At 53.9% G+C, this 26,889-nt stretch overlaps 1 protein-coding gene across 1 annotated transcript; it reads left to right on the top strand.

The window, feature by feature from the left end:
- Positions 1–7,125: 7,125 nt before the first annotated feature.
- Positions 7,126–25,216, top strand: LOC142906300 (uncharacterized). The gene is made up of 4 exons (XM_076053835.1): positions 7,126–8,386; positions 21,303–21,590; positions 22,903–23,683; positions 25,191–25,216. Exons 1-4 carry the CDS (start codon positions 8,141–8,143, stop codon positions 25,214–25,216), a joined length of 1,341 nt encoding a protein of 446 aa, XP_075909950.1. The 5' UTR covers positions 7,126–8,140.
- Positions 25,217–26,889: the final 1,673 nt, after the last annotated feature.

The following is a 26,889-nucleotide window of genomic DNA, read 5'->3' as shown; positions in this document are numbered from 1 at the left end:
TCTCTTCTACCTCTCACTCCTCACTCTCACTACTCTCTCACACCCCTCTCCTATCTCTCGGCTCAAACCAATGTTCCGCCTTTTGGGGGGCATCTTCAGGGAACTGGGGGTGCCCTTCTACAACAGCAGCTTCGTATATGTGGTGGTGCCTTACCTGGCTAACAAGCGCCATGACCTCGCCAACTTCGCCTGTGCTCAGGCGAAGTTGGCGGTGTACAGAAGGAGGAAAAAGATGCTGCAAAGTGACACTGACGGCTGATCTGTGCTGCTTCCAGTGTCCAGGGGCCTGCTCAAGGCGCGGCTCCGGCTGGATCACGCCATGTACCACACACACGTGTCGGTGATGTGCAGCGCGTCTTCCTCGAACGCTGGGGAGCCGGACAAGCCCCTCTCTGTACCAACGTGGACGGCACCACCCCACGTGTTCACCTTCTGAAGCGCTCGCTCGTCAACGTGGCGTGCGCGATGACCACCACCACCACCACCACAACCACCACAACCACTACGTGACTTTTCTTTCGCGTTGTGCGCGTTGCCTTTAGCGCCACAGCGCGTGGATTTGTAGCGTTTGTTTTCATTTGTATTGCTGGTGACTTTGTGCATTTCATATCGGAATCGCTTCCAGTGCTGTTGCTGTGGCGGCAATAAAAGTTGTTTAAAAGTCAAAGTCTCCTATCTGTCACACTCTCTCTCTCTCTCACTACACTCTCACACCTCTCTCTCACACCTCCCTCTCACGACTCTCTCTCTCTCTCACTACTCACTCCTTTCATCGGTGCCAGAGAGGACCTGCCCCCGCCAGTACTTACGCTGCCAGCGGCTCAAACCAATGTTCCGGCGTTTGGGGAACATTTTCAGGGAACTGGGGGCGCCCTTCTACAAACAGCAGCTGCTTCGTATACGGCGGTGGTGCCTTGCCTGGCTCACAAGCGCCACGACCACGCCAGCTTCGTCTGCGACTCAAGCGAAGGTGGCGGTGTACAAGACGGAGGAGTAAAGATTCCGCGAGGCGACACCGACGGCCACTCCACGCTGCTTGCAGTGATTCGGGGGCCTGCTCAAGGCGCGGCTCCGGCTGGAGCCCTCCCCCCTAAAAAGCCCCCCCCTATAAAGCCCCCCCCCCCATATAAAGCCCCCCCCTATAAAGCCCCCCACCTCTGTACCGGCGTGAACGGACCTTCTAACGCGCTCCGCTCGTCGGCGTGGCGTGCGCGACCACCACCGCCGCGTGACGGTTTTTGTGCGTGTTGTGAGCGGCGCGTTCAGCACCACAGCACGTGCTTTGTTTTTTCATTGTGTTTGTGTTGATGGTGACTTTGTGTATTTCGTATCGAAATCGCCTCCAGTGCTGTTGCTTGCTGGCGGTAATAAAAGTGGTTTTAAAGTCAAAAACGTCTCCTCACTCTCTCTCTCTCTCTCACTCTTTTCTCTCTCTCACTCTCTCATCATGATCATCAGCGCCTCTCTCCCCATCATCATCGTTTTAAAATCTAGATCGAAAATTCACTTCTTTAGAACTACATTTTGTCTTTAGTTTGTTGTCTTTCCCTCGCTCCTCCAATTAGCACGGTTGGATATGTACGGTGTGAAAGAAATTGAACATAGTACATACATAGACTCACACACAGACCAATAGACTTACCACTCAAAAACCCTTAGACTCACACAGAGACACATAGACTCGCCACACAGAGGCCCATAGACTCAGCACTAAGAAACCCTTAGATTCACATAGAGACACATAGACTCACCACACAGAGACCCATAGACTCACACAGAGACCCATAAACTCACGCAGTGATCCATAGACCCACCACACAGAGACACACAGACTCAGACTCATTTCTTTAGAATTGCTTTGTCTGAGAATAGGTTTTTCCCTTTTTTCTGGCAACAAAACAGCTGTGTTAAGATGTTAAAGCACGACACTGAAACCTTTTACAAGGAATCATGTCTGCATTAACCACAATACTTATGGTCAGAATGCAAACAAAAAACAAACTCTGCTAATATATGCATTGTCCGTGAAGCTGATTGGTCCACACCATAGGTGGTGGTGGTGATGGTGGTGGTGATGGTGGTGGTGATGCTAGTGATTATAGTGGTGGTGGTGATGATGGTCGTGGTGATAGTGGTGGTAGTAATGATGATAGTGGTGATGATGATGGTGGTGGTAGTGATGATAGTAGTGGTGGTGGTGATGATGGTGGTGGTAGTGATGATGATGATGATGATAGTGGTGGTGATGATGATGATAGTGGTGGTAGTAATGATGATGATAGTGGTGGTGATGACGGTGGTAGTGATGATAGTAGTGGTGGTGGTGATGATGGTGGTGGTGGTAGTGATGATGATGATGATAGTGGTGGTGGTGATGATGATGATAGTGGTGGTAGTAATGATGATGATAGTGGTGGTGGTGATGATGATGGTGGTAGTGATGATAGTGGTGGTGGTGATGGTGGTAGTGATGATGATGATGATAGTGGTGGTGGTGATGATGATGATAGTGGTGGTAGTAATGATGATGATAGTGGTGGTGATGATGATGGTGGTAGTGATGATAGTAGTGGTGGTGGTGGTGATGATGGTGGTGGTAGTGGTCGACGAAGTTGTGACGATCACACGAGCAGCCGCCACTATTCTCGTCCGTGAGACGGTACCAGGCTGTGTTATGACATTCTTTCCTTGAAGACCCGCTGATCGCAACTCTTGGAATGACTCCACAATGAGACCCCCATCCACGCATCTCTACACTCCCCTGTCTCTCTCCCTGTCTCTCTCCCCGTCTCTCTCCCCGTCTCACTCCCTGTATCTCTCCCTGTCTCTCTCCCTGTCTGCATGGACGGCATCCTCATGTTCACCTTCTGAAGCGCTCGCTCGTCAACGTGGCGTGCGCGATGACCACCACAACCACGTGACTTTGTGCGTTTCATATCGAAATCGCCTCCAGTGCTTTTGCTGCTGGCGGCAATAAAAGTTGTTTAAAAGTTAAAAGTCTCTCCCTGTCTCTCTCCCTGTCTCTCTCCCTGTCTCTCTCCCTGTTTCTCTCCCTGTCTCTCTGTCTCTCTCCCTCGTCTCTCTGTCTCTCTCCCTGTCTCTCTCCCTGTTTCTCTCCCTGTCTCTCTGTCTCTCTCCCTCGTCTCTCTGTCTCTCTCCCTGTCTCTCTCCCTGTCTCTCTCCCTGTCTCTCTCCCAGTCTCTCTCCCTGTCTCTCTCCCTGTCTCTCTCCCTGTCTCTCTCCCTGTCTCTCCCCGGTGTCTCCCGTCTCTCCTGGCCTCTCCCTGGTCTCTCCCCCCTGTTCCCTATCTCTTTCCTGTCTCTCTCCCTGCCTCTCCTGTGTCTCTCCCGGTGTCTCCCGTCTCTCCCCCCCCCCCCCCACCGCTCTTCCCTGTCTCTATCACTGTCTCTCTCTCTCTCTGACCCCTTCCTCTCCTCTGTCCATCCCATCCTCACTCCACCCGCTGATGGGTTCCACATGGAGTGAGAGAGGGAGGGAGGGAGCCGTGGTTTGGAGCAAGGTAACGCGATATCCCCTTTCATCTGTCCGACTGCCCCCCTCCTCCTCAGCTCCCCCCCTCCTCTTCCACCGTCCCCCCCCCCCTCCCTCCACCCCCTCCCCCCCTCCTCCACCCCCCGCGCAGGGAACGGCGTGGAGTCGTTTCGCATTGAGCAGCAGCAGCCCATGGGAACTTCTCGCTAAGCAGTCGCGAGAGTTGTCACAGAGTTCCTCTCCTTTGCGGGGGGGGGGGGGGGGGGGTTAACTTAACTCTGCCCATCATCCCTCCGATGAGGAAAAAATAAGCACCGCTTTGTCCCGCCATAGGAATGTGGAATGCCCCCCCTACCCACACTGGTTCTGTCGGGCTATAAAGGGGAGATGAGCAGCAGTGGTCTCGGGCGAGGCACGGACACGGGGCCTGACGGACTGTGGGAGACCAGGAGGGCGATGGGAGACCAGGAGGGTGATGGGAGACCAGGAGGGTGATGGGACGTGAAGGTGATGGGAGACCAGGAGGGCGATGGGAGACCAGGAGGGTGATGGGAGACCAGGAGGGTGATGGGAGACCAGGAGGGCGATGGGAGACCAGGAGGGTGATGGGATGTGAAGGTGATGGGAGACCAGGAGGGTGATGGGACGTGAAGGTGATGGGAGACCAGGAGGGTGATGGGAGACTAGGAGGGTGATGGGAGACCAGGAGGGTGATGGGACGTGAAGGTGATGGGAGACCAGGAGAGTGATGGGACGTGAAGGTGATGGGAGACCAGGAGGGTGATGGGAGACCAGGAGGGTGATGGGAGACCAGGAGGGTGATGGGATGTGAAGGTGATGGGAGACCAGGAGGGTGATGGGAGACCAGGAGGGTGATGGGATGTGAAGGTGATGGGAGACCAGGAGGGTGATGGGAGACCAGGAGGGTGATGGGATGTGAAGGTGATGGGAGACCAGGAGGGTGATGGGATGAATGGGGTGACGAGGTTAGTGACTCCCCCCCCACCCCCCCGTTAGCGATATTCATGTCACCTCCATGCATCCTATCCGACATCAATTGAGTACTTGGAGGGGCGTAGATTTCTCACGGACCCCGCGTCTCTTCTTGAATCGTCGCCGCACACTCAGTCAACCTGTGGACTAGGCGGGAGGTGCGCCCTGCCCTGCCCCCCCCCCAAAGCGCGGCGCCCAGGGCGGCCGCTCCGATTCTCCGTCTACCCTATAGGGGACGGCTCTGCCTAGGGGTTTAGATCCCAGTTCATGGTGGTGATGATGCACGTTGTCCTGCCTGCCCGATGGGGAGATCGAGCATCTCGAATGCCGCCCTCGAACGCAAAACTGTCTAAACTTTTAAACATTTTTTTTTCCTTACAAGTTTTATCACGTAAGGCTCACTGAGCTATCGCATACATTTTCCAGAAACGACCTTCTTCCGATATAATGAATCCCACCGGAGCAATGCACTTTTTAAATAATTTTGATGGACGAACTCGTTACTTTAGAGCTGCTTTTCGCGTTTCAGTTCGTGGTCACCCTCCCCCGCGCCTCCGATTAGCGCGGTTGGCTACGTACGGTGCGAACGAAGTTCAACGCACGTACCAAATGATATTCGCTTTTGTTTATTGTACCAGGTAAGGATCTGCTGAGCTCCTTTTCAAAAGCGACCTTGGATGTCACAAAGTATAGCCCAACGAAGTGGCTTATCACGTGGCAATTTATAGCAGCCAAATAGTCTAAAGGCGTGATGCTGAGTCCGAATTGTAGATGGGAAACCTGGAGGACCCGGAGAAAAATCCACGCGACCACGGGGAAAGAGAGAGGGAGAGAGACACGCAAACTCCAAATGCACAGCAGGCATCAGGGGTCGGAATCGAACCCACGTCCTCCTGCACACCAGGCGAGGTAGTTAACATATCCTAGCCACCGTGATGATGATGAGAGAGAGACACGCAAACTCCAAATGTACAGCAGCAGGCGTCAGGGTCGGGATCGAACCCACAACTTCCTGTATACCAGGCGAGGTAGTTAACATCTCATAGCCACCGTGATGATGATGAGAGAGAGAGACACGCAAACTCCAAATACACAGCAGGCATCAGGGTCGGGATCGAACCCACGACCTCCTGCACACCAGGCGAGGTAGTTAACATCTCCTAGCCACCGTGATGATGATGAGAGAGAGAGACACGCAAACTCCAAATATACAGCAGCAGGCATCAGGGTCAGGATCAAACCCACGACCTCCTGCACACCAGGCGAGGTAGTTAACATCTCCTAGCCACTGCTTTGGCCACTACGATGTGCGGCGACTCCGGCCCACAGAGCCCAGCCGTGGGCGTGGGAGTGCGGGACGGTAACGAGGAGGTAACGAGGAGATAACGAGGAGGTAACGAGGAGGTAACGAGGAGGTAACGAGGACTGTATAAATGCTGACGCTCTGCCACGTGTGTCCGCACCTTCACTCCAGATGCGACACGGGGCGAGAAAGAAACCGTCGCCTGCTGTGTCGCCTGCTGTGTCGCCTGCTGTGTCACCTGCTGTGTCGCTTGCTGTGTCACCTGCGGTGTCACCTGCTGCGTCGCTTCCTGTGTCGCTTCCTGTGTCGCCTGCTGTGTCACTTCCTGTGTCACCTGCTGTGTCACCTGCTGTGTCACCTGCTGTGTCACCTGCTGTGTCGCCTGCTGTGTCACCTGCTGTGTCACCTGCTGTGTCGCTTGCTGTGTCACCTGCGGTGTCACCTGCTGCGTCGCTTCCTGTGTCGCTTCCTGTGTCGCCTGCTGTGTCACTTCCTGTGTCACCTGCTGTGTCGCCTGCTGTGTCACCTGCTGTGTCACTTCCTGTGTCACCTGCTGTCTCACCTGCTGTGTCACTTCCTGTGTCACTTCCTGTGTCACCTGCTGTGTCACCTGCTGTGTCACTTCCTGTGTCACCTGCTGTGTCACCTGCTGTGTCACATCCCCTGTCACCTGCGGTGTCACCTGCTGTGTCACCTGCTGTGTCACTTGCTGTGTCACCTGCTGTGTCACCTGCTGTCTCACCTGCTGTGTCACCTGCTGTGTCACTTCCTGTGTCACCTGCTATCACCTGCTGTGTCACTTCCTGTGTCACCTGCTGTCACCTGCTGTGTCACTTCCTGTGTCACCTGCTGTGTCACCTGCTGCGTGGCACCAGGCGGCCAGTCGCCCCCCTGTCACTCTCCTATCGCTCCTAGCGTGGTGTTCTGACACCAATGTGGACGCGTGGTCGTAAGAGGCGCGAGACTGCGGAACATTGCGCACAGCGGGGTCCGTGCGTCTACGGGGGGGGGGGATGGAGGGACCGGCGGAGAGAGGGGAGGGAGGGAGGGGAGGGGTGAGTGGAAGAGAAGGAGAGGAGGGGGGCGGAGGGAGATGAGGTTGGGAGGGAGAGAGGGAGGGAGGGATGGGGGAGCGATGTGGAGAGGCGGCGGTGGTGGAGGTGGTGGGGGGTGCAATGAAGAGGGCGAGGCGCGGGGAGGTGCCGCTGGGCTAAGAGCCTCGTGTTTGTGTCTCAGTCAACCTCCTCGTGGGGCGCGGGGAGAGACAAGCGGGGGGGGGGGGGGGTAGGGGGGGTAGGGGGGGGGAGTGGCCTCGGGGCGAGCGGAGCCAACCGGAGAGCTCCCGGGGCGGGCGGCTCGGGGCCTCCGCGTGCGCTCCATAAACGCGGCGCGCAGCCCCGAGGGTTCCCCACCCCGGCAGCGCCGCTCAGCTCTCAACCCGGCCGCTCCCGCGGCTCGCGCGGCTCCCACGCCCCAGCGGCGCGACTCGACCCCCCCCCATCCCAGCTCCACCGGCCCAGCTCGGCCAGCAGCAGCAGAGGAGTAAGGAGAAGTTGTCGGTTCCTCGGGCGGCAGCTGCTGCGTCTCCTACTCCGCCCCCGTCTTGCGCGGATTCATCCCGGGAGGACCCCCATCGGGGGGGGGGGGAGATCCACGGAGAAGAATCGTGCGAGAGACCGCGGGAGAGACCCCCCCCCCCATCACCACCACCACCCACTCCCCGTGGGGACACCTACGGGGAGACCCAGGGAGACAGCGGGAGAGACCCCGGGCGGAGAGACCCCGGGCGCGGAGAGACCCTGGGCGCGGAGAGACCCCGGGCGCGGAGAGACCCCGGGCGCGGAGAGACCCCCACGGAGAGACCCCCACGGAGAGACCCCGGGCGCGGAGAGACCCCGGCCGGGAGAGACCCCGGGCGGAGAGACCCCGGGCGCGGAGAGACCCCGGGCGGAGAGACCCCGGCCGGGAGAGACCCCGGGCGGAGAGACCCCGGGCGCGGAGAGACCCCGGCCGGGAGAGACCCCGGGCGCAGAGAGACCCCGGGCGTGGAGAGACCCCGGCCGGGAAAGACCCCGGGCGGAGAGACCCCGGGCGCGGAGAGACCCCGGCCGGGAAAGACCCCGGGCGCGGAGAGACCCCGGGCGGGAGCACGAGAATCCCGCGCCCATGACTCGCGCGCGGATCCGCGTCTCGGAACGGAAGCTCGCAAACCCTCGCAGAGTTTAGTGCGGAGAGAGGCGAACGTAGCGGAGAGCGGCGAGTGGGGGTGTTGAGACGCGGCTTGCGAGAGAGGAGAGAGCGGCGAGAGGAGCGCAACGCGGAGTAGCCAAGCGAGGCTGCCGGGACACGCGAATGGCGTTCCCGGGTCTGGGATGCGCCCCGATGCTCCGAGGCGTCGAGCGAGGAGGCCCTCGCCTCGACCCCGCGGGGAGCCCGCCCTGCGGTGGCGGTGGACATGGGGGGGCCACCTCGGGACCCCTTCTGGGGGCTACCGCCGCCTCCCTCCTGGGACTATACGCCAGTCCCTACGGGGGTGGCCAGGCGCTGTGTGGATACCTCCCCTACGCCGGCGAGCTGCACGGATTCTTCCCTCATCTGGTGAGTAGCTCACTCCAGCCCTGGGGTCGCGGGGTCTCACTCACGGCCAGCGAGGGGGGTGGGGTGGCTAGGGGGTAGGAGAGGGTCTACTTTGTGAGACACTTTGTGAGACTTCCCTCTCTCTTCTCGCTCTCGAAGCTCTGCCGGGCTTAGATGCTGGGCGCATCAATGTGAGGTTTAGCTTGCGATCATCGGCTGACTCGCCTTGCATCATGCCTCGTCTGGTTTGGTTGGTCACTTGGTGAGTCTCTGTGTGTGTGTCTCTGTGTGTGTGTCTGTCTCTCTCTCTCTGTCTGTCTCTGTGTGTGTATCTGTCTCTGTGTGTGTCTGTCTCTGTGTGTGTCTGCCTCTGTGTGTGTGTCTGTCTCTGTGTGTGTCTGTCTGTGTGTGTATGTGTCTCTGTGTGTGTGTGTGTCTATCTCTGTGTGTGTGTCTCTGTGTGTGTGTGTCTCTGTGTGTGTCTCTCTGTATGTGTGTCTCTGTGTGTGTGTCTCTGTGTGTGTGTGTCTCTTTGTGTGTCTGCCTCTGTGTGTGTGCGTCTGTGTGTGTGTGTCTCTGTGTGTCTGTCTCTGTGTGTGTCTGTCTCTGTGTGTCTGTCTCTGTGTGTGTCTGTCTCTGTGTGTGTCTGTCTCTGTGTGTCTGTCTCTGTGTGTGTCTGTCTCTGTGTGTGTGTCTCTGTGTGTGTGTGTCTGTCTCTGTGTGTGTCTCTCTGTGTGTGTGTGTCTGTGTGTGTCTCTGTCTGTGTGTCTCTGTGTGTGTGTGTCTCTGTGTGTGTGTCTCTGAGTGTGTGTGTCTGTGTGTGTGTGTCGCTCTGTGTGTGTGTCTCTCTGTGTGTCTGTCTCTGTGTGTGTGTGTCTCTGTGTGTGTGTCGCTCTGTGTGTGTGTCTCTCTCTGTGTGTCTGTCTCTGTGTGTGTGTCTCTGTGTGTGTGTCGCTCTGTGTGTGTATCTCTCTGTGTGTCTGTCTGTGTGTGTGTCTCTGTGTGTGTGTCTCTCTCTGTGTGTGTCTCTCTCTCTGTGTGTGTGTGTCTGTCTCTCTGTGTGTGTGTGTGTCTGTCTCTCTCTCTGTCTCTGTGTGTGTGTGTCTGTGTGTGTGTGTCTGTCTCTGTGTGTGTCTGTCTCTGTGTGTGTGTCTGTCTCTGTGTGTGTCTCTCTCTGTGTGTGTATCTCTGTGTGTGTCTCTCTGTGTGTGTGTCTCTGTGTGTATGTGTCTCTCTGTGTGTCTGTCTCTGTGTGTGTGTGTCTCTGTGTGTGTGTCGCTCTGTGTGTGTCTCTCTCTCTGTATGTCTGTCTCTCTGTGTGTGTGTCTGTCTGTGTGTGTGTCTGTCTGTCTCTGTGTGTGTGTCTGTGTGTGTGTGTGTCTCTCTGTACGTGTCTCTCTCTGTGTGTGTCTGTCTCTGTGTGTGTGTGTGTCTGTTTCTGTGTGTGTGTCTCTGTGTGTGTGTCTCTGTGTGTGTGTCTCTCTGTGTGTGTCTCTCTCTGTGTGTCTGTCTCTCTGTGTGTGGCTCTCTCTGTGTGTGTCTCTCTGCGTGTGTCTCTCTGTATGTCTCTGTGTGTGTGTCTGTCTCTCGGAGCTGGATGTACATATCTATGGGCGCTATTTTTGGCAGCATCAAGGCGTCTAGAACATAAGCAAACTCTTTAGCCACACGTGGGTGTGATTAATGCAAAGTTGTTGGTGGCTTGCATGCAATAGGCATCTATTTGGTCTTTAAACATCTATAAAACACCTGTTTTATTGCCAGCAAGGGTCGAGCCTATTATAACTTTTTTTTCATATGTATGTATTCAAAATAAAGGTTTGTTTGGGCTAGATCGCGTGCATATAAATGCGTCCACTGACAATTGTTTTGGGTATGCATTGTGTGAGGGTTTAATTTGTTTCAGCATCTTGCACACCGGCGTGCATGCGTGTGTGTGTGTCCGTCTGTCTCTCGCACACCGGTGTGCATGCTGGAGTAGTAAACTCATCGCCACGTTGTGTTGACGTGACAAACCCCCTCCTAATGGTCGGATGCTTGCGGGTTACACGACACAATCATATTGACGCGATCTAAAACACCCACCCCCACGCCATCCTCTCCCCAAAAAAAAAACAACCTTCAAGATGAATAATATTGGTCAGCGAAAGCCGACTGCGTGTTAATGTGAATGTGTGTTGAACTTCTTACGCACCGTACGTAGCCAACCGTGCTCGAATGTGGCATGGGCGAGCGGCCGGCTGAGATTCCTGGCGGATCGGTGACTCACGAACCACCATGCATCATGGCTCACCTTGCATCATGGCTCACCTTGCATCACGGCTCACCATGCATCATGGCTCAGCTTGCACCATGGCTCACCTTGCATCATGGCTCACCTTGCATCACGGCTCACCTTGCATCATGGCTCACCTTGCATCATGTCTCACCTTGCATCATGTCTCACCTTGCATCATGTCTCACCTTGCATCATGGCTCACCTTGCATCATGGCTCACCTTGCATCATGGCTCACCTTGCATCATGGCTCACCTTGCATCACGAACCACCTTGCATCACGGCTCACCATGCATCATGGCTCACCATGCATCATGGCTCACCTTGCACTATGGCTCACCTTGCATCATGGCTCACCTTGCATCATGGCTCACCTTGCATCATGGCTCACCTTGCATCACGAACCACCTTGCATCACGGCTCACCATGCATCATGGCTCACCATGCATCATGTCTCACCTTGCATCATGGCTCACCATGCATCATGGCTCACCTTGCATCATGGCTCACCTTGCATCACGAACCACCTTGCATCACGGCTCACCTTGCATCATGGCTCACCTTGCATCATGGCTCACCTTGCACCATGGCTCACCATGCATCATGGCTCACCTTGCACTATGGCTCACCTTACATCACGAACCACCATGCACCATGGCTCACCATGCATCATGGCTCACCATGCATCATGGCTCACCTTGCACCATGGCTCACCTTGCATCATGGCTCACCATGCATCACGAACCACCATGCATCATGGCTCACCATGCATCATGGCTCAGCTTGCATCATGGCTCACCTTGCATCATGGCTCACCATGCATCATGGCTCACCTTGCATCATGGCTCACCATGCATCATGGCTCACCATGCACCATGGCTCACCTTGCACCACGGCTCACCTTGCACCATGGCTCACCTTGCACCATGGCTCACCTTGCACCATGGCTCACCTTGCATCATGGCTCACCTTGGATCATGGCTCACCTTGGGTCCGTTTGATTGGTCACTTGGTGAGTCGCTGACTTAGAGAGTTCCTTGCCTGGTGAGTCACTGACTTAGAGAGTTCCTTACTTGGTGAGTCGCTGACTTAGAGAGTTTCTTGCTTGGTGAGTCGCTGAGTTAGAGAATTCCTTGCCTGGCGAGTCGCTGAATTAGAGAGTTCGGTACCTTGTGAGTCGCTGAGTTAGAGAGTTCCTTACCTTGTGAGTCGCTGACTTAGAGAGTTTCTTACTTGGTGAGTCGCTGACTTAGAGAGTTCCTTGCTTGGTGAGTCGCTGACTTAGAGAGTTCCTTACCTAGTGAGTCGCTGACTTAGAGAGTTCCTTGCCTGGTGAGTCGCTGAATTAGAGAGTTCCTTACCTAGTGAGTCACTGACTTATAGAGTTCCTTACCTGGTGAGTCGCTGACTTAGTGAGGTACGTACCTTGTGAGTCGCTGACTTAGAGAATTCCTTACCTGGTGAGTCGCTGACTTAGAGAGTTCCTTACTTGGTGAGTGACTGACTTAGAGAGTTCCTTACCTGGTGAGTCACTGACTTAGAGAGTTCCTTACTTGGTGAGTGACTGACTTAGAGAGTTCCTTACCTAGTGAATCACTGACTTAGAGAGTTCCTTACCTGGTGAGTCGCTGACTTAGAGAGTTCCTTGCTTGGTGAGTCACTCACTTAGAGAGTTCCTTACTTGGTGAGTGACTGACTTAGAGAGTTCCTTACCTGGTGAGTCACTGACTTAGAGAGTTCCTTACCTGGTGAGTCACTGACTTAGAGAGTTCCTTGTTTGGTGAGTCACTGACTTAGAGAGTTCCTTACTTGGTGAGTGACTGACTTAGAGAGTTCCTTACTTGCTGAGTCACTGACTTAGAGAGTTCCTTGCCTGGTGAGTCGCTGACTTAGAGAGTTCCTTACTTGCTGAGTCACTGACTTAGAGAGTTCCTTGCCTGGTGAGTCGCTGACTTAGAGAGTTCCTTACTTGCTGAGTCACTGACTTAGAGAGTTACTTGCCTGGTGAGTCGCTGACTTAGAGAGTTCCTTACTTGCTGAGTCACTGACTTAGAGAGTTCCTTGCCTGGTGAGTCGCTGACTTAGAGAGTTCCTTACTTGCTGAGTCACTGACTTAGAGAGTTCCTTGCCTGGTGAGTCGCTGACTTAGAGAGTTCCTTACTTGCTGAGTCACTGACTTAGAGAGTTCCTTACCTGGTGAGTCGCTGACTTAGAGAGTTCCTTACCTGGTGGGTCACTGACTTAGAGAGTTCCTTACCTGGTGGGTCACTGACTTAGAGAGTTCCTTACCTTGTGAGTCGCTGACTTAGAGAGTTCCTTGCTTGGTGAGTCGCTGACTTAGAGAGTTCCTTACCTGGTGAGTCACTGACTTAGAGAGTCCCTTACTTGGTGAGTGACTGACTTAGAGAGTTCCTTACCTGGTGAGTCGCTGACTTAGAGAGTTCTTTACCTGGTGAATCGCTGACTTAGAGAGTTCCTTGCTTGGTGAGTCGCTGACTTAGAGAGTTTTTTGCTTGACGAGTCACTGACTTAGAGAGTTCCTTACCTGGTGGGTCACTGACTTAGAGAGTTCCTTACCTGGTGAGTCACTGACTTAGAGAGTTCCTTACTTTGTAAGTCACTGCTATACATTACACTATACACTACACTATACACTACACTATACATGACACTATACACTACACACTACACTATACACTACACTATACACTACACTACACTATACACTACAATATACACTACACTATACACTACGATACACTACACTATACACTACTATACACTACACTACTATTCACTCCTGTCAACTCCTTATCAATGCCCTGCCATATTACAGACCAATTCAGACCTTATTGGTCACCCCGTGTGCCCCTTATAAATCTCAACGCTCATCCTACAAAGTCACCATCACAAGGGAGACACACAAACAAAACAGACAAGACATCTTTACACAGTGAAACAAGTAGCAGACTTTCGCGACCAATAGCATTCACCATATCGTTTATTTGGGGTTATATCGCGTTAATATATGAAAGTGTCGTTACACCCACTATATTTGTAGTAGCTACGGGCCCCGCACTTTCAAGGGCCCCCGCGCTAAAAGCTTTCGAGCTGTCAACTCCGGTTCGGTGATTCTGCACTTGCTCTATCACTATAGTACTATACCGCCTTCGACTTTTATGAAGAACGACCGGGTGTTTAAGGCGAGCGATTTGTCGTCGTATTATCTGGCTGCGTAGCAAATAAAAAAAAAATACAATTACTTTACTACGCGAGTGAAAAAAATTCGTGTAACAATATTTACGGGGTTTTTTTTTAAGAAAAATATTCAACGCCCCTTTATAACATCATGCTTCCCTGCCCCGCAACTCGCTTCATCCGGCACTGCTCACAGGTCCAATTCACCGGCGCTCGCTCTCTCGCTCGCTCGTCTCCCTGTCGCTCTGCGGTCGCTAACGTCTGCAAGCGGTCCCCTAGCTTGCACGAACTCGGCTCGTTGCTTCCTCCCTCCACACACACGTGGAGGTCTTCCGGTCGACGCCACACACCCGACGCATCCACCACCGCTGGAAGCTCCGTGCCTCCGCACGATTAACGCGAAAGAAATTCGCCGTGCGGCGACGCGCGTACCGCCACCAACACCGCAGCTCACAGCGACGCAATCGCTCAACCACTCGCACGAGTCTCGCTCGCTGTCACTCGCTGTCACTCGCCCACGGACTCAGCCACTCGGCCGCTTGCCCACTGACTGACCCACCACGGATGAACTCGCTCAATCGAAGACGCAGTTTTGATAACAGCGCAGATTGTTGCTGGACGCTCGGCGTGTTTGGGGCCTGCGCTCGGCAAACGTCTCGGCTCTGGACCGGCGTCCCGTGCCACTGCTGTGTTCTGCTGTTCGCACGCAAATATGTACATGCTGTGTGTATGTACATGCTGTGTGTATGTACATGCTGTGTGTATGTACATGCTGTGTGTATGTACATGCTGTGTGTGTGTACATGCTGTGTGTATGTACATGCTGTGTGTATGTACATGCTGTGTGTATGTACATGCTGTGTGTATGTACATTATGGCTGTATGTACATGCTGTGTGTATGTACGTGCTGGCTGTGTGTATGTATGTACGTGCTGGCTGTGTGTATGTACATGCTGTGTGTATGTATGTACATGCTGTGTGTATGTACGTGCTGGCTGTGTGTATGTACATGTTGGCTGTGTGTATGTACTTGCTGGCTGTGTGTATGTACATGCTGTGTATATGTACATGCTGTGTGTATGTACATGCTGTGTGTATGTACATGCTGTGTGTATGTACATGCTGGCTGTATGTACGTGCTGGCTGTGTGTATGTACATGCTAGCTGTATGCATGTACATTATGGCTGTGTGTATGTACATGCTGTGTGTATGTACATGCTGTGTATATGTACATGCTGTGTGTATGTACATATTGTGTGTATGTACGTGCTGGCTGTATGTACATGCTGTGTGTGTATGTACATGCTGGCTGTGTATGTACATGATGTGTGTATGTATGTACGTGCTGGCTGTGTGTATGTACGTGCTGGCTGTGTGTATGTATGTACGTGCTGGATGTGTGTATGTATGTACATGCTGGCTGTGTGTATGTGCATGCTGGCTGTGTGTATGTATGTACGTGCTGGCTGTGTGTGTGTATGTACGTGCTGGCTGTATGTACATGCTGTGTGTATGTACATGCTGTGTGTATGTACGTGCTGTGTGTATGTACATGCTGGCTGTGTGTATGTATGTACGTGCTGGCTGTGTGTATGTATGTACATGCTGGCTGGGTGTATGTATGTACGTGCTGGCTGTGTGTATGTATGTACATGCTGGCTGTGTGTATGTATGTACATGCTGTGTGTATGTACATGCTGTGTATCTTTACATGCTGTGTGTATGTATGTACATGCTGGCTGTGTGTATGTACATGCTGGCTGTGTGTATGTATGTACATGCTGGCTGTGTGTATGTACATGCTGGCTGTGTGTATGTATGTACGTGCTGGCTGTGTGTGTGTATGTACGTGCTGGCTGTATGTATGTACATGCTGTGTGTATGTACATGTTGTGTGTATGTACGTGCTGTGTGTATGTATATGCTGGCTGTGTGTATGTATGTACGTGCTGGCTGTGTGTATGTATGTACATGCTGGCTGGGTGTATGTATGTACGTGCTGGCTGTGTGTATGTATGTACATGCTGGCTGTGTGTATGTATGTACATGCTGTGTGTATGTACATGCTGTGTATCTTTACATGCTGTGTGTATGTATGTACATGCTGGCTGTGTGTATGTACATGCTGTGTGTATGTACGTGCTGGCTGTGTGTATGTACATGCTGGCTGTGTGTGTATGTACATGCTGGCTGTGTGTATATGTACATGCTGGCTGTGTGTATGTATGTATGTACGTGTTGGCTGTGTGTGTATGTACATGTTGGCTGTGTGTATGTACGTGCTGGCTGTGTATGTATGTACATTATGGCTGTGTGTATGTACATGCTGGCTGTGTGTATATGTACATGCTGGCTGTGTGTATGTATGTATGTACATGCTGGCTGTGTGTATGTATGTACGTGCTGGCTGTGTGTATGCACATGCTAGCTGTATGTATGTACATTATGGCTGTGTGTATGTACATGCTGGCTGTGTGTATGTATGTATGTACGTGCTGACTGTGTGTATGTACATGCTAGCTGTGTGTATGTACATTATGGCTGTGTGTATGTACATGCCTGCTGTGTGTATGTATGTACGTGCTGGCACACCAGATTAAGAACCACTGCCTTACTAGTATATAATGCAGCGAAACGTCGGACTTGCCACGTGTTAAATCTGTGTGGATTGTTCCAGCTGTTGTTGCTACTGAAGCGGTAATAGATGGGCCACGTGGGTTCACCACGGGGCAACGTCATGAATTGGGCTCTGATGTCGGGTGGAGCAAGGGCGTACGACACGTAATAATTCACTTGCACGGTGATCTGAGGGACCGTCCATAAATGACGTCACGCACGGGGGGGGGGGGGGGGTCAGACATTTGTGACGATGTGTGACGAGGGGGGGGGGGAGGGGGTTTCAGAAATTTGACGTCTCATCAAAATGCGCAACTTTCAATAAATATAGACAACACGTTGTACTGAATTAAGTAGACTTTTTAATAAATGTTTTCTCCTACAACATCAGAGTGCAGCGCCACATTAAATACGCACAACAATGACAATAGTTCAATAGTTTAAAGCGATATGAAGCATGTTTTATATATTTTTTGGGGGGGGGGCAGAGCTTTGTGACGTCATATTTGAGGGGGGGTCTGACTTTTTTTGACGGTGTGATGAAGGGGGGAGGGGGGGAGGCAAAAATCGTCCAAAATCGCGTGACGTCATTTATGGACGGCCCTTCACCCAAACGGTCAATTGTGAATCAGCATTACTGAATTGGTGGCGAAAGCCTTGTGTGTTCACATAAATAATGTCGTCAAACAACTCACCTCTATGATCTCTCTAAGGCTGCCCCTCGTAGTTTATTGCCGGGCTGTGAATGTACGTGAGGAGCGGTGGCGCAGTGGTTTGGGCACTGCCCTGTTAACATCGGTGACATAACTGAACGGACCGGGCCTGGGCGTCCGCCAGGTTTACTGGGCCTCAAATGAGTAACTAACTGGCGCGGTGTGTTAAACATCGCTGTGACCAGCCCCTTCGGGTGCTCGCTAGCAGCACTTGCCCCCAGCAGCCCGTGGAGGCTGCAACGGGAGAGATCTTTTGTGCGTTGTGCCTCGTGTGGGGGATTTGCTTGAGAGCGCTGGCGCAGTTGTGTTAGCGCACCGAGCTAAAGACCCGGGCGAAGAGAGTTCTATGTCGAGCTCACGGCCCAACATCAGTGACGAATACCGCGCATGAACCGGTCATGGGCCCTCCCCTGGGCTGTCTGTGTGTTCAAATTCACACTGGGGAGACAAAGGTGGCCGTGGGGTTGGCGCCGGGAGGAACCGGCGCTAATAGGCGCTCACGAACAACACTGTGCAGCCAGCAGCTCCATGTCGGCTTATCCAGGAGATCATTGCCTTGGCCGCTCTGTGTTGCATTGCGCATGTGCGTTGAACGTCTTTCGCACCGTACGTAGCCAACCGCGCTAATTGGGACGTGCGATCTCGATGATGTAAAAGTGCATCGCTCCGGGTGCTTCCTTAACGTCGTGAAGGAAGAGAGCGTTCCAGACGGCCGCAGAAGCGCCGCCGCCGTCTGTTCGATGATGAGCGGAGTTCACGTGGGTGATTTCAGCCTATAGAGGGCACTCGGTACCCTTGTGTATACACTGCACGTGTGTATACCTTGTGTATACACTGCGAGTATGTATACCTTGTGTATACACTGCACGTGTGTATACCTTGTGTATACACTGCACGTGTGTATACCTTGTGTATACACCGCACATGTGTATACCTTGTGTATACACTGCACGTGTGTATACCTTGTGTATACACTGCACGTGTGTATGCCTTGTGTATACACTGCACGTGGGTATACCTTGTGTATACACGGCACGTGTGTATGCTTGGTGTATACACTGCACGTGGGTATACCTTGTGTATACACCACACGTGTGTATACCTTGTGTATACACCACACGTGTGTATACCTTGTGTATACACCACACGTGTGTATACCTTGTGTATACACCGCACATGTGTATACCTTGTGTATACACTGCACGTGTGTATACCTTGTGTATACACTGCACGTGTGTATACCTTGTGTATACACCGCACATGTGTATACCTTGTGTATACACTGCACGTGTGTATACCTTGTGTATACACTGCACGTGTGTATGCCTTGTGTATACACTGCACGTGGGTATACCTTGTGTATACACGGCACGTGTGTATGCTTGGTGCATACACTGCACGTGGGTATACCTTGTGTATACACCACACGTGTGTATACCTTGTGTATACACCACACGTGTGTATACCTTGTGTATACACTGCACGTGTGTATACCTTGTGTATACACCGCACATGTGTATACCTTGTGTATACACTGCACGTGTGTATACCTTGTGTATACACTGCACGTGTGTATACCTTGTGTATACACCGCACATGTGTATACCTTGTGTATACACTGCACGTGTGTATACCTTGTGTATACACTGCACGTGTGTATACCTTGTGTATACACCGCACATGTGTATACCTTGTGTATACACTGCACGTGTGTATACCTTGTGTATACACCGCACGTGTGTATACCTTGTGTATACACCGCACATGTGTATACCTTGTGTATACACTGCACGTGTGTATACCTTGTGTATACACTACACGTGTGTATACCTTGTGTATACACTACACGTGTGTATACCTTGTGTATACACTGCACGTGTGTATACCTTTTGTATACACTGCACGTGTGTATACCTTGTGTATACACTACACGTGTGTATACCTTGTGTATACACTACACGTGTGTATACCTTGTGTATACACTGCACGTGTGTATACCTTGTGTATACACTGCACGTGGGTATATCTTGTGTATACACTACACGTGTGTATACCTTGTGTATACACTGCACGTGTGTATATCTTGTGTATACACTGCACGTGTGTATACCTTGTGTATACACTGCACGTGTGTATGCTCCATAATGTAGGGGGGGGTTTGGGTGAGATCGCGTCAATTTAAATGTCCTTAAAGCCCGCCACCACCACCCGACACAGCCAAGGGGCCCTCCATAAATTACGTCACGCGATTTTGGACGATTTTTTACCCCCTCCCCTCCTCGTCACACGGCGTCACAAAAAGTCAGACCCCCCCCTCAAATATGACGTCACAAAACTCTGCCCCCCCCACCCCCCAAAATAAAACATGCTTCAAATCGCTTTAAACTGTTGTCATTGTAGTGCGTATTTAACGTGGCGCTGCACTCTGATGTTGTAGGAGAAAACATTTATTAAAAAGTCTATTTAATTAAGTAGAACGTGTTGTCTATATTTATTTAAAGTTGCTCAAACGCCCCCCCCCTCGTCACACATCGTCACAAATGTCTGACCCCCCCTAGATGCGTGACGTCATTTATGGACGGCCCCAATTAGTTAAGATTGTGTCACGTAAACAGAACGTGACCAATTCGTCACTAGCACAGCACAAGTGTATAGGAGTGCAGTGTATAGTGTAGTGTATAGTGTAGTGTATAGTGTAGAGTATAGTGTAGTGTATAGTGTAGTGTATAGTGTAGTGTATAGTGTAGTGTACAGTAGTGTAGTGTATAGTATAGTCGTGTAGTATATAGTAGTGTATAGTAGTGTAGTGTATAGTGTAGTGTATAGTGTAGTGTATTGTAGTGTAGTGCATAGTGTAGTGTATAGTTTAGTGTATAGTATTGTAGTGTATCGTGTAGTGTATCGTGTAGTGTATAGTGTAGTGTATAGTCGTGTAGTGTATAGCGTAGTGTATAGTCGTATAGTGTAGTGTATAGTGTAGTGTATAGTGTAGTGTATCGTGTAGTGTATAGTGTAGTGTATACGAGTACAGCACTGTCGGAGAGGGTGAATCCACAGCGTTTACAATTTAATTGGCTGTTTCGGGTGGTGGCGGGTTTTATATATTTACGCGATCTAACCCCTCTTATGGATGACATTGGTAGCGAAAGTCTACGGTGTTAAACGTGTGTATACTGTATGAGTGTCCATGTTAACATGCATTTATGTGTGTACGTGTGTGCGTATGTCCACGTGTGCGCGTATGTTTAAGGCTATACGGGCGATTGTTATCTTTGTACGTGTATAGTACTATCTATAATCTGGTTAAAATTTGTGGCGTTTTTTTTAATATAACCGGTAACCGCGTGGTGGAAAACCGGTTTGTGTGTGTTTTTTAAACCGGTTAATACGGGTTCGCCGCACATACATAAATATCTGGAGCGGTAAACGTGAGATGTTTTTTTGTCTTGTTAAACAAATTTTAACTGAGAAAAACCAAAGCAACTTGCCACAATCGAGCGCGACTTGAAACAATGGGACAAACCCGGCTCCGACAATAACAATAATCTTGGCATTGTCTTTGAAACTGACGGCGGCCTGCTCTCACCAGCGGTGTCGGACCATGGAATAACGCCAAAAGGCGAAGGGTAACAAAGACAAGGCGAGTATCAGAGCACTTAGAGCTCGGGTCGAGATGATGTATCTATGCCTTTGTGCCAGTATCAAAAATGATGACAAAGAAGAAGAGGGTTTTACCCTTCGTGGAAATAAAACTTGTGTTAAGATTTTGACTTAAAGCTTTCGTGACTGCAGGGATTCATATTCTTGGTTCTTTCGGTAAAGTCACCACGTAAAAGGGAAACAATGAAATGATAAAAAAAATTAAACAATAAAATTATCTTCTACGTGACTTTACCGAAAGAACCAAGATTATGGTGTTAAGATGTTCAAACCTTTTTGCAAGGAATCAAGCGTGCATTAACCACACGTACTTATAGTAAACATGCAGTCTGATAGAAGGTATGCACTTCAGCGTATGTATGGGGGGGGGGGGGTACGGCAGTGCAGTACAACGGATGTCGCCGAGCGACGAGATCCACGGAGTCGTTGACCGCCCCCCTCTCTCACCCGCTAACCCCCCCCCCCCCACCAGGCCTCTCCGCTGGACGTGAAGGGCGGCCTAGGGCCGGGCCTCGTGTCGTGCGGCCCTGCCGCCCAACCTCCGGGCCTCTACGGCCTCTACCCGGGGCCCCCCGCGGGGCCCCCGCCGGGCTGCTTCTCGCCGTACGGCCTCGGCGGCGACCACGGGCGGCCCAAGAACGCGACGCGCGAGAGCACGGCCACGCTCAAGGCGTGGCTGAGCGAGCACCGCAAGAACCCCTACCCCACCAAGGGCGAGAAGATCATGCTGGCCATCGTCACTCGCATGACGCTCACGCAGGTGCGGTGGTGGTGCCTGTGGTGGTGCCTGTGGTGGTGGCCGTGGTGGTGGCGTTTGTTGCGGTGGTGGCGGTTGTTGCGGTGGTGGCGGTGAATGTCTTGGTGGAGGCGGTAACGGCGGTGGAGGCGGCGGTGATTGTGGTGGTGCCGGTGATTGTAGTGGTGCCGGTGATTGTGGTGGTGCCGGTGATTTTGGTGGTGCCGGTGATTTTGGTGGTGCCGGTGATTGTGGTGGTGCCGGTGATTTTGGTGGTGCCGGTGATTGTGGTGGTGCCGGTGATTTTGGTGGTGCCGGTGATTTTGGTGGTGCCGGTGATTGTGGTGGTGCCGGTGATTTTGGTGGTGCCGGTGATTTTGGTGGTGCCGGTGATTGTGGTGGTGCCAATGATTGTGGTGGTGCCGGTGATTTTGGTGGTGCCGGTGATTTTCGTGGTGCCGGTGATTGTGGTGGTGCCGGTGATTTTGGTGGTGCCGGTGATTGTGGTGGTGCCGGTGATTTTGGTGGTGCCGGTGATTTTGGTGGTGCCGGTGATTTTGGTGGTGCCGGTGATTGTGGTGGTGCCAGTGATTGTGGTGGTGCCGGTGATTTTGGTGGTGCCGGTGATTGTGGTGGTGCCGGTGATTGTGGTGGTGCCGGTGATTTTGGTGGTGCCGGTGATTTTCGTGGTGCCGGTGATTGTGGTGGTGCCGGTGATTTTCGTGGTGCCGGTGATTGTGGTGGTGCCGGTGATTTTGGTGGTGCCGGTGATTTTGGTGGTGCCGGTGATTTTGGTGGTGCCGGTGATTGTGGTGGTGCCAGTGATTGTGGTGGTGCCGGTGATTTTGGTGGTGCCGGTGATTGTGGTGGTGCCGGTGATTGTGGTGATGCCGGTGATTGCGGTGGTGCCGGTGATTGTGGTGGTGCCGGTGATTGTGGTGGTGCCGGTGATTGTGGTGGTGCCGGTGATTTTGGTGGTGCCGGTGATTTTCGTGGTGCCGGTGATTGTGGTGGTGCCGGTGATTTTGGTGGTGCCGGTGATTGTGGTGGTGCCGGTGATTTTGGTGGTGCCGGTGATTTTGGTGGTGCCGGTGATTTTGGTGGTGCCGGTGATTGTGGTGGTGCCAGTGATTGTGGTGGTGCCGGTGATTTTGGTGGTGCCGGTGATTGTGGTGGTGCCGGTGATTGTGGTGATGCCGGTGATTGCGGTGGTGCCGGTGATTGTGGTGGTGCCGGTGATTGTGGTGGTGCCGGTGATTGTGGTGGTGCCGATGATGTCGGTGATGACACCGTCATTGACCCCGTGTGCCCCCTCCCGCCCCGCGCCGCCCCTCAGGTCTCCACGTGGTTCGCAAACGCGCGGCGCCGCCTCAAGAAGGAGACGCGCGGCGGCCCCCGCGACGCGGACGACCTCGAGACGAGCGCCAGCGACGACGGCTGCGGCGGGGGGCGAGGCGGGGGAGGGGGCGAGGGGGAGGGAGGGGCAGCGGTGGTCGGTGCGGGAGGCCTCCGTGACCCCGAGCGACCCCCGCCCGGGTCGTGGACACGCAGGGACGAGGAGGAGGAGGAGGACGACGACGACGACGACCTGGAGATCGACCTCGAGAACAGCGACGGGGAGCAGCGGCGGCAGCGGCAGCAAGAGGAGGAGGAGCGGCAGCGCGGCGGCCTGCACGGGCGACTCCTGGGCGCGGAGAGGCGCCGCGCCAGCAGCAGCAGCGGCGGCGACGACGACGACGAGGGGGAGTCGGAGTGCGAAGGGCGCAGCGGCACGGGGGGGGGTCGGAGGTCGCCCGCGGGGCCCGCATCCCCCATGCGGGCGGCGGCCCTCGCGGAGAGGAGGGCGGCGGACGAGGGGCACCGGCGGCGGCTGCGGCAGCAGCAGCAGCAGCCGCCAAAACCCAAGATCTGGTCCCTGGCAGAGACGGCGGCCGCCCCGGACGCGCCCAGGGGCGCGCTCGCCCCGCTCCTCGCCTACGCCGCTGCGCGGCCCTCGCGAGGCTTCTCCGCCTGGGAGGCCGTGCTGCCCAGGGGCCCCGGCCTCCTGCAGGGGCCCCTAGACGGTGCCCGGGACGGGCCCCGGCTCATGGACTCCACGATTGCGGAGTGCAGGACAGGTGCGTGTGTCCCTCTCCTGGCCGTCCACGTGCGTCTCTTCGTGTGTCTGTCTGTCTGTCCACGTGTGTCTCTTCGTGTGTCTGTCTGTCTGTCCACGTGCGTCTCTTCGTGTGTCTATCTGTCTGTCCACGTGTGTCTCTTCACGTGTGTGTCTGTCTGTCCGTCCACGTGTCTCTTTGTGTGTCTGTCTGTCTGTCCACGTGCGTCTCTTCGTGTGTCTATCTGTCTGTCCACGTGTGTCTCTTCGTGTGTCTGTCTGTCTGTCCACGTGCGTCTCTTCGTGTGTCTATCTGTCTGTCCACGTGTGTCTCTTCGTGTGTCTGTCTGTCTGTCCACGTGCGTCTCTTCGTGTGTCTGTCTGTCTGTCCACGTGCGTCTCTTCGTGTGTCTGTCTGTCTGTCCGTCCACGTGTGTCTCTTCGTGTGTTTGTCTGTCTGTCCACGTGTGTCTCTTCGTGTGTCTGTCTGTCCACTTGCGTCTCTACGTGTGTCTGTCTGTCCACGTGTCTCTTCGTGTGTCTGTCTGTCTGTCCGTCCACGTGTGTCTCTTCGTGTGTCTGTCTGTGTCCGTCCACGTGTGTCTCTTCGTGTGTCTGTCTGTGTCCGTTCACGTGTGTCTCTTCGTGTGTCTGTCTGTGTCCGTCCACGTGTGTCTCTTCGTGTGTGTGTCTGTCTGTCTGTCCACGTGCGTCTCTTCGTGTGTGTGTCTGTCCGTCCACGTGTGTATCTTTGTGTGTCTGTCTGTCTGTCCACGTGCGTCTCTTCGTGTGTCTGTCTGTCTGTCCGTCCACGTGCGTCTCTTCGTGTGTGTGTCTGTCCATCCACGTGTGTCTCTTCGTGTGTCTGTCTGTCCGTCCACGTGCGTCTCTTCGTGTGTGTGTCTGTCCATCCACGTGTGTCTCTTCGTGTGTCTGTCTGTCTGTCCGTCCACGTGCGTCTCTTCGTGTGTGTGTCTGTCCATCCACGTGCGTCTCTTCGTGTGTGTGTGTGTGTCCATCCACGTGTATCTCTTCGTGTGTCTGTCTGTCTGTCCGTCCGTCCACGTGCGTCTCTTCGTGAGTGTGTCTGTCCATCCACGTGCGTTTCTTTGTGTGTCTGTCTGTCCGTCCACGTGCGTCTCTTTGTGTGTCTGTCTGTCTGTCCACGTGCGTCTCTTCGTGTGTCTGTCTGTCTGTGCACGTGCGTCTCTTCGTGTGTCTGTCTGTCTGTCCGTCCACGTGCGTCTCTTCGTGTGTGTGTCTGTCCATCCACGTGCGTTTCTTTGTGTGTCTGTCTGTCCGTCCACGTGCGTCTCTTTGTGTGTCTGTCTGTCCACGTACGTCTCTTCGTGTGTCTGTCTGTCTGTCCATCCACGTGCGTTTCTTTGTGTATCTGTCTCTCTGTCCACGTGCGTCTCTTTGTATGTCTGTCTGTCCACGTGCGTCTCTTCGCGGGGATAGGGAGACGATGCCGACACCTCCCCCCATCACCCCCCCCCCTCCCCGCTTGTTCCCTCTCTCCGTTGCAGAATTCCTCCGCGTGGCGACGCCGTAGCTGGCACGGCGCTCGTTCTGGGACGCGGTGCGAGATGCTCCCTCACGTGCGGGCCTCCCGCGAGGACCCCAGGTGTAGGGGTCCGGGGGGGGTCCGGGGGGGTCCGGGGCCCCTAGCGGAACGCTCGAGGACACAGCCTCAGGATTGGGTGCCGCTCCACGTGGGGAGCTGCCCCCCCAGGACAGGGGTCGAGGGGCTACGGATACCCGGCCGAAGGCCCCCCCCGCCCCCAGCGAAGGGGTTCTCACGGGGGGATTGCGCAGATCCCCGGCGGGGACCCTCGGGCAAGTGGGGGGGGGGGGGGGGGTTCACCGCGGGGCAGCGTGGGGGGGGTGCCCGGCAGGCCCCGTGGACATGGCGGGACTGTGTGCGTGGGGGACGAGCCGGGACGTGGGCGCGGCGTGCGTGCCGTGTACAGAGTGGGCGCCGCGAGGGCTCCGCGCTGCCTCCTGTGCCGCTGCGTTGTCGATTTTTGGAATAAAACCACTCGTGGCCCACGATCCTCCTCCTCCTCCCTGCCGCCACGCCGGCGGTTTCTTTGTCTCCTGCGAGGGCTCCCCCCCAGCCTGCCCCCCCCCACCATGCCCCCCCCCACCATGCCCCCCCCCCACCATGCCCCCCCACCCTGCCCCACCACCACCAAACAGGGGGACATCGTACGCACGCCACTCACACAGAAAGGACATCCGAGTCGGGAATCGAACCCAGGGCTGCCCCTCCTTGCTTGGAGGCCACGCGAGTTTAGAAAGACGACGCTTTCCTCTGTGTCTCTGTGTCTCTGTCTCCTCTGTGTCTCTGTGTCTCTGTCTCTTCTGTGTCTCTGTCTCCTCTGTGTCTCTGTGTCTCTGTCTCCTCTGTGTCTCTGTGTCTCTGTCTCCTCTGTGTCTCTGTGTCTCTGTCTCCTCTACGTCTCCTCTGTGTCTCTGTGTCTCTGTCTCCTCTGTGTCTCTGTGTCTCTGCTGTTGCCGTGGGGGGGGGGGGGTGGTCACGATCCATGTTCGGGTAAATTCTGGCGCCCGCGGTTCGAGAAACAAATTTCATAATTGCCCGGCACATTCGTCGCCTAGCGTTATAATTTACCCGGTGATAATTAATGTTTGAATACTACCTTTTTTTTTACGAGCTAATATTTATCCCTAATTGCGCAGTAAAAGTTTCGGATGGTGCTTTTATGCCCTCGGTTTAGGCGACGTGATTTATTGATTATGATCGTGATCGTAATCGTAAAACTCGCACGCACGCACGGATAATAAACATTCGACTCCAGGAGTTTTGTTTGCAGCCCACAACCCCCCCCTCCCCCCCGTCACTTGCCGGTGGGGAGTGGTGGCACTGTGGTCAGCGGCACTGAAGCGCCAAACCCACCGACGACCCGAGTTTTGTGCCGCGGTGGTGAGATGTTAACTACCTCGCCTGGTGTACAGGAGGTCGTGGGTTCGATCCCGATCCCTGACGCCTGCTGTGTATTTGGAGTTTGCGTGTCTCTCTCTCATCATCATCACGGTGGCTAGGAGATGTTAACTACCTCGCCTGGTGTGCAGGAGGTCATGGGTTCGATTCCGATCCCTGACGCCTGCTGTATATTTGGGGTTTGCGTGTCTCTCTCATCAGCATCATCACGGTGGCTAGGAGATGTTAACTACCTCGCCTGCTGCTGCTGCTGTATATGTGGA

Source organism: Petromyzon marinus, chromosome 63 (assembly GCF_048934315.1).
Source record: "Petromyzon marinus isolate PM22_M1 ecotype Great Lakes invasive population chromosome 63, UKy_Petmar_22M1.pri1.0, whole genome shotgun sequence".
NCBI classification, from domain to species: Eukaryota; Metazoa; Chordata; class Hyperoartia; order Petromyzontiformes; family Petromyzontidae; genus Petromyzon; species Petromyzon marinus.
This window is presented reverse-complemented; position numbering and strand designations above follow the sequence as displayed.

Coding starts and splice junctions, on each gene's coding strand:
- LOC142906300 (XM_076053835.1), top strand. CDS start 8,141: ATGGCGTTCCCGGGTCTGGGATGCGCCCCGATGCTCCGAGGCGTCGAG. Junction 21,591..22,902: donor CTCGCATGACGCTCACGCAG/GTGCGGTGGTGG, acceptor GCCGCCCCTCAG/GTCTCCACGTGGTTCGCAAA. Junction 23,684..25,190: donor GATTGCGGAGTGCAGGACAG/GTGCGTGTGTCC, acceptor TCTCCGTTGCAG/AATTCCTCCGCGTGGCGACG.